Source organism: Taurulus bubalis (genome assembly GCF_910589615.1).
Source record: "Taurulus bubalis genome assembly, chromosome: 12".
Classification (NCBI taxonomy): Eukaryota; Metazoa; Chordata; class Actinopteri; order Perciformes; family Cottidae; genus Taurulus; species Taurulus bubalis.
In genome coordinates this window covers 11,221,842-11,229,734 of record NC_136600.1, presented here as the reverse complement: position 1 = coordinate 11,229,734, position 7,893 = coordinate 11,221,842, and the positions used below count along the sequence as shown (strand labels likewise).

At 46.0% G+C, this 7,893-nt stretch overlaps 1 protein-coding gene across 2 annotated transcripts in view; it reads right to left on the bottom strand.

The window, feature by feature from the left end:
- Positions 1–2,032, bottom strand: part of satb1b (SATB homeobox 1b) — a gene marked incomplete at both ends in the record, with an annotated part of 43,833 nt that extends 41,801 nt beyond the window's left edge. For both annotated transcript variants that reach the window (XM_079227842.1, XM_079227841.1), the window contains one exon: positions 1,819–2,032. In XM_079227842.1, the coding sequence (XP_079083968.1) occupies positions 1,819–2,032 (214 nt within the window). The remainder of the gene's footprint in view (positions 1–1,818) is intronic.
- Between the last annotated feature and the right edge of the window lie 5,861 nt (positions 2,033–7,893).

Below are 7,893 nucleotides of genomic sequence, written 5' to 3'. Positions count from 1 at the left end.
TAGCTTCTCTTGCGACGTGAACACGCAGTGCGCCGTCGCCCTACTTCCTCCGTTTGTCTCCCCTCCGCCATCACACAAACACGTTTCTGTGCATTGCGTTGTCCGCGCCGATTGAAACCATTTCCGTTCTCATATTTTCCGATCCCCGGCATTCCAGAAGATGCACACAGCTCTGGCAAAACAATCAATAAGCCGACAGATGCCAGGGAATGTGCTGAAAGAGCTGCTTTTCTCCTCCCCTGATTTTAATAGATAAAGATCTAACAATAAAGACTGCTGTGTAGGTTCATTTGGGGGGGGATCAATACCGGCTTTGTTTCCAGGGAGCCCGGAGAGGGCTGCGGTAAATATTGTTCCAGGCTCGGACACAATGCCCACTGTGAGGCCTCGGCGAAGCCTCCTGCGTGGCGAGGCCCGCCCGCCCGCCTCCCTCGGCCGCTTCACCCTTTGCTCCGGAGGAAGAAACTCAACGAGAGCGAAGAGGAGGGGAGAGCGATGAGGGAGGCTTTGGGGTGGGGGGAACGGGCGTCGTAGGAGGCCGCGAGAAGCAGAGATGATGAAGGCGAAAAATTAAGCTCTCTCAGCTGGAGAGCGACGCGTAGATTAAAGGAGCGAACAAGAGAAACGGCCCATCGGAGGACACTCACACAGCCACATTCCAAGAGTTCCTGAGTCCCTCTTGCCCAAAGACAACCAAACCAGCCAAACAAACAAACAAACAAACAGAGGCGCTGCCAAGCGGTATTACGGCACCGAACCTGCAGGTTTTAAACTCATTTCCAACGCCGCTAAGAAGAAAACAACAACATAATCATAAAACGCTTCATTTTTGGGAAGGGGGTAGCTTTTGCCCGCCGCGTTTTTCACGAGGCGACACCAGTTTTATTAAAAAGCTTCGTCATAATCTCAAAGTAAAGGCTCCCTTTAAACAAGAATGGCTCTTAAAGGACTGAAACTTTCCCGTAATAAACAAATGTCGGAGCAGGAGGGCTGCGGTTGGAGCAGCGAGGAGCGGTGACACGCAGCTATACAGCACGACACAGGAATAACTCTCACAGTGCTCTTCTATTAGCTATTGTCTGGGCAAATAAGTGGGAGTGTGTGTGCGTGTGTGTGTGCTGAGAGGACCAAAGACACATTGTAAAAAGGTTTAAGAGTTTTGGAGAGCATGCAGGGGGTGGTGGTGGGTGGAAGGTGGCGTGTGTGGGAGGGGGGCTATTTAAAGTTCATTTAAATAGCTTCCCTCTATTTGCATAGTTTATTCTTCTCGTACTCACACAAAGTTAGTTTGCCAATATCTGTTTCACAATTAGTTCGTATAGACAAAAAAATATATATTATTTTATAGATTTTGAACTGTAACTAATGAGTATTTTTTCATCCTCAATTAATCAGCCGATTACTTTCTCAATTAATCGATTACGTATGTAAAATAAAAAGCTCACCGCTTTTCGTCATATCACTCATTTGGCCCCCAAAACATTCCGTTTTCTATCACATAAGACAAAGAAAAGCGGCAAATCTTCACATTTTGGGAATCGGATGAAAAAAAAGCGAATCTACGAATCAATTCATCGACTAATTGTTTCCGTTCCATCAGAGAGAGAATCCCAGACTCCGATGCGAAGTCTTTCAAAACTGACTGTTCTGTCCAATAAACGGTGCAAAAAAAGAGAAGAAAAACCCAATTTACAGTCATAAGAAACTAAGATAATCAGCCAATCTTCCCATTTGAGAAGCTGAAAGCAGCACATCGATGATACAATCATTAAGTCCAACACACACACACTTGTTCTCTCCCCTCCCCCTCCCCCTCACCTCTCTTGTGGCAGGTCTTCAGCAGGTGGCCGGTGGGTTTGTACGGGACCCCGGCTAGTTTGGCCCCGGTGCTGCCCAGCCTGGCCCGGCCCAGGGGGCTGCCGTTCTGCTCCAGCCGGGGAAGCTTGGCCGGCGGGGCCTTGGCCTCGGCCATGCTGTTGACCAGGTCGGAGTTCTCCTTGCCCAGACACGCCTCGCTGAGATGGTCCATCATTCTCAACGCCTCTGCTCACTATCACCTGGGGGAGAGACGCACAGCAATGAGCACGAAACCCTTTTGTGTTGGCGTCACTGACGCGTGCAGACGTGACGTTTTTATAGAGCGCCCCACCCCCAAAAAAAGAAAAAAGTGCTTTAAGTAATTGAAACCTCTGAGAACAGACCCATTACGGTAATAACTGTCAATTCGCTTCAGTTATGGCGACTCGGGCCGCGGTGACGTTTTCGTGCCGCTTGTAATGTTCCCATTTTTCAACGCATGTATTATGTATGGGCGTCCCACTGCAGACTCCCGTGCGATAGGGGGGGGCAAACAAGCACCGTTTTTTTTTTTTGTGCAAACACATTCATTTGCTGGGAGATTCCACTTGAATGACTACAGTGCAGTTCAAGGAACAAGGTTCTGCTGCTGCGGCTCACGCAGAGATAAGGGGGATGAACGTAATTCGGTTCCTGAGTCACTTCGCGTGGCTTCACATTCGTGACGCAGCTCGGAGACGGGAAGAGGAGACGAAAGGCCGCAACGTCACTGTGCTGTGACAGACGCACACGATCACATAACGACTTTACAGGTGTGAACTTCATTTAAAAGCTATACGTTTACAACTTCGGGATGTTAAAGGCAGCTTCTAGAAACTTAAAAACACACAGTTCATGAGGACAATAGTCTAAAAGTTAACGAAAAAGGACTAAAGGAGATGTAGAGCGGAGAGAAATATGGAGAGCTGATGGGCTGCTTCAACCACAGGTGCACAACGCCGGTCGATTGACGGGCCAAAGCTGACAATTCCCACGTTATTTGAACTCCCCGGAGTGAACTTTTAAGATTTGATCAATGCCCTATTGTGTAAATAAAAAAAAATGCAACGGATAGCAATCAAGGTTCTGCATGCAGGTTGACGCGCCGTGCTGATGATGAACATGAACCGGAATGCTGTTGTCAAAGAGGGAAAAAAGGGGATTAATCACCCTCCACCCCAAAGCAAAAGATCAAGAACTGTCCCCCCTCCAACCCAACCCATTCAAAACATGCAATGAGGCAAATAATTCCCCACAAATAAGGGGGCCATAAGGAATCCAGACCCGCATACAGTCCGGATCCAGGTCAGGATTTTAAAATGACCTTAAAACACACACACACACACACACACACACACACACACACACACACACACACACACACACACACACACACACACACACACACACAAGCAATAGTTTAAATGGACGCATCGCCCCTCTAAAGGGGGGCTAAAGACAGGAGGACAAGTTGAGTGAAAAATCTTCCAAACCAACCTGAAACGCAGCACTTCAGCACTGAGCAGCATAAAACACGTCTTCTTCAAGTTTGGCCAAGGTATAAAAAAAAAATCAAAAAAAGAGAAACAACTCCTGCTTCCCGGTCTTGTTATCTCTCTCTCGCGCGCACGCTCTCTATCTATCTCTATCTCCCTCTCTCTTTATCTACGTGTGCATGACAGCGAACCGGTTATAAAGGAATTACATTTAAATTTAAAAAAATTAAAAGACGCTTTCTCCGGCTCTTCTTCTCGGAGGACTGACAGCCGGGTCTGTGCGAGAGACGACGAAGTCTAGATGGACCACGATAGGTGAACATTGGGAAGCGGTTATGTTATGTTCTGTGTGTGTGTGTGTGTGTGTGTGTGTGTGTGTGTGTGTGTGTGTGTGTGTGTGTGTGTGTGTGTGTGTGTGTGTGTGTGTGTGCGCGCGCGTGTGTGTCTGTGTGTGTCTACGCGCGTGCGGCGTCCATTCGCCGATTCCGTCCGACCGGGAGAAAACAAACGGCCACGGGAACCGTGAGAACCGGCGACATTTAGCACAAAGTGAGCGGGTTAGCCGCGTCCATCGCTTACAAGTGAGGGCGACTTCTGCTTTAGTTCGCACCACAACATCCGAACCGCATACATCGGCGCAGCTGAACAGCCGCACGGGAGAAAAAGCAGTTGTAACGATATAAAAAAAAAATTAAAAAAACTGCCGCCGCGCGAGACCCTCAGAAAGAGACGGACGAACGTGCACCAACCAAACCGCCCGACGGCCGCTTTTAGCTCGATGTGACTACCGGCTGACTGAGAGGGAGACGGATACTCATCATAACCGCCAGTGTGGTCCCGCTGTCGCGCTGGAGGCGACGGGGAGACGGTGTGCGGACAGCTGGAGCAGCTTCGCGGAAATAAAACAAGGAGAAGGGGGTCAAAAAGTGCGGGTTTACTTTCCGTACGTGGAGCGTGGACACGGCTCGGAGGGCTGCTGCCCCGCGGTAGTGAGGGGAGGAGGTGTCCTCCTGTCGGTTGGGGATTGGCGTCCGGACGGAGAGCTCCTCTTTCGCTCTATCTCCCTCTCTGTCTCTCTCCCCCTCGCGCTCGCTCCGTCTCTCCCTCCTCTCTGTCCCCATTAAATTATTAGTTGTATTGACTCATCACTCCCCCCTCTCCTCTCCTCGCTGCTGGTGCCGCCGCTTTGCCTGTGCTTTCCCTTTCTCCTCCTCATTTCTAATGGCGTGGTAGCGAAAAGGGGGGAGGGAGGGAGGGAGGGGGGATGTTTAGGAAAAAAAGAAGAAGATAAGAGAGCGATGCGTGTACGTGTGTGTGAGAGGAATAAATAATCCCCTAAAATTAATAAAAAATATTAATAAATAAAAACTGAGGATTCCTCCGCATCTCAGGCCAAAAAAGTCCTAGTGGAGACAGATAAAAGTGGAGAAAGTGGAAGCTCACACACACGTAAGCACACGTGCACGCACACACACTCTCACACACACACACAAGAATATACAAGCAAGCACACACGCACACACACGCACACACACACACACACACACACACACACACACACACACACACACACACACACACACACACAGAGGAGGAACGGTGGTGCGATTTCCGGCTGTGCGCGCAGGAATTTTTAATCAGCTTGATTAGAGTGAGGCGGTCCTGCATTTATTACCGGGTAACACACAGATGCTCGCGCGAACACACACAAACACACATAAACACACACACAAACACACATAAACACACACACACACACACACAACCTAAATATTGTTTTCTTAATATTCTTTTACTCAATAAATAGTTGTTTTGTTTCACTACATATTTTACATTCAGTATAAGTTAAGTTGAACTAATTGACCTCCAGTCATTTCTGAGATATAAATTGATAATAAATATATTATAGACATCACAATAAACCCCCAAAATACATACACCAAAACCTCCAATAACCTTTAGAACATATGAAGAGTTTGTTTTATAAAAAAATAGATGTTTTTTGCATGAGTATGTCTCAGGTCCTTTTCTTTTTTTAAGAGTTTGTTAGACTTTTCTTTTTCTATGCTATGAATCAATATCAGAACTCACAGGTCAGAAAGCCTTAATAGTATTATGACTTAATTTAAAGGACTATAATACAAATACATGGAATATGAATACATTTAAATAGGTACTATGTATATATTGAACTATTAGAAGATGACATAATGGCAATAATTTAAACTTTTAAATATGTAGCCTTAAAAAGTGGGACGACTCTTCTTCTGCACACAAAAGGCGTAGAGCTACATCTCTGCTGCACTCAATGTCAAGTTGTCTAATATTTAGTTATATCATTGTAAATATAATAAAAGTCCTATATTGTGACAGCATTATACAAAAATCTCCCTTTATTTGCATGTAATATCTAAGGTCTTTACTTTATATTACAGTAATATAGTGTGACTTTTGGCGAGATGTCCTCACACTTCATCCACTACCCCCGTGTTCTTGTCAGTAAACAATAAAATGCAAAGATGGCAGACATTTCCCACCACGCAAACTTCCCCGTTATGTCAAAACTGGATTATACCAAAATATTAGACGAGCTAACCTCTGTTGTGTCAACAAAACCCTGAGCTGTCAAAGTGGAGGACGGACTGAAACGAGGGAAGAAAGAAAAAAGGAAAGGAGAGATGTTTTAGGAGCAGGAGAGCGACACGATCTTGGCAAACAACAGTGAGCTGGAAGGTTTTTTCTCTGACGCTATTGTCATTACTCTGTCTTTATTCTTCGTGAACCCTCCACCGCTCTCGAGCAAACTGCAAAAATATCACACACAGTAATCTGTGTTGCTAATGTCAACAAAGGACCTGACATGCTGTTTGTGCTTAACCTTAAGGTGGCCGTTTAATAACTGTTTTTTTCACGAGCAAAGGCCGAACTTGTATCAGGTGGACACACACTTACTGTGTGTGTGTGTGTGTGTGTGTGTGTGTGTGTGTGTGTGTGTGTGTGTGGGTGTGGGTGTGGGTGTGCGTGTGTGACATGCACCAATGCTGAGGTGTCGATGTATTTCCATCTTTCGGTTTTGTGAAGAGCAAGAGAGGTGAGCAAAGTTCACGGCCGAGACCACGGAGGAAATGTTGTTTTTTTGTGTTGTTCTTTGTACACGTGCTGGAAATGCACCAATATACAAATAGCATGAAGGCAACGACACATGCAAAACCAAATAAATGTCCATTAATAACGTTCGCAGCGAGCCATTAATCCTGTCTTCGACGTGACCCCCCGACTCATCTGTCCAAACAGAAGTCAATAGGCCCGCCTGTCCAGGTTGTTGTAAGAACAAAAACAGGAAACCAACATAAAACAGGAAGTGTGTGTGTGCACCAAAGGTGGTCAGGCGCTACATAACGCTGCTTACTAATAAATCTTGTCAGTGTGTGATTGGTTCGTTGTCCCATGCTCAAAGCTGCTGTTTCGTAAACAATGCAACACCCCTGAAAACCGCCGCCGGGTTGCATAAAAAAAGAAAACGCTACGGAAACAACTGTGGAGAGAAAACTGCCGAAACTGGAACAGATCAAAGAGCCAAAACACAGGATGAAGCGATGGTGTGCCGCATCACTACGTACTAAAAAAAAGTGCAGCTACTACTCTTCTCATTCAACCCCCAATCATTGTTCCGCCCACCAGCGCGAGGTCAAAACATTTGCTCATTTCTAAACACATTTGCGTCCCAGAAAAAGAAAAGGGTTGCGTTAAAATAGTCCCCTCAGAAGCTTTTAACAGAAATAAAAACACAACCCTCGGACCTGAGATGGAACAATGTCTTATGCTATTGACACGAGGTGTACGCTTTTTTGAGAGGGCGGCTGCATTTTGAAATAGGGTCCCAGGTCTGTGTTTTTTTGTTATAACAGGAAACGAAAGAGTTGTTGAAACTAAGACCCCGACGCGTTTGAATCCACGAGCGGAGGCTGCTGCACAGATTCAGCGATCAATTCTTATCTTAACCATTCTCAGGGTTTCAGTGGAGCTGCCAACACTGTGTACTAAACACAGCTGCGGTGTGCCGCGTGGTTAAATGGCTCTGCTATGTGTGTGAATAAAAAGGACCCCGACTGTGGAGTAATTACTGTATAACCAGAGATTCATCCTAACGCGAGATACCATTCAGCTACGGAAAAGAAAAAGAAAAAAAGTGACAATAATTCTCACAAAAACGGCGACAGACAAGTAAAAGTCAGGAATGAATCGCGTTGAAGTCGCAGTGTAACTCGAGCACTTGGCTACGTGATGAGGATGAACTTCTCCTGTTTTCTTATGTTAGAACGATTTATTTATTTTTATTTAATGATATTTAATATTTTGTCTCCGAAAAAAGGAGGTGCAGCATCTCAGATCTGAGCTGTTCAGGTTCAATGAGATACGTAGTGACATTAATCCCACAGACATGCTGCAAACCCACACACACACACACACACACACACACACAAACCTCCTCAGCAGATCACTCTGCATCACCTGCACGGCGTCGCTGCACAGCATTCTGCATGTTGACATGGTTTCCACG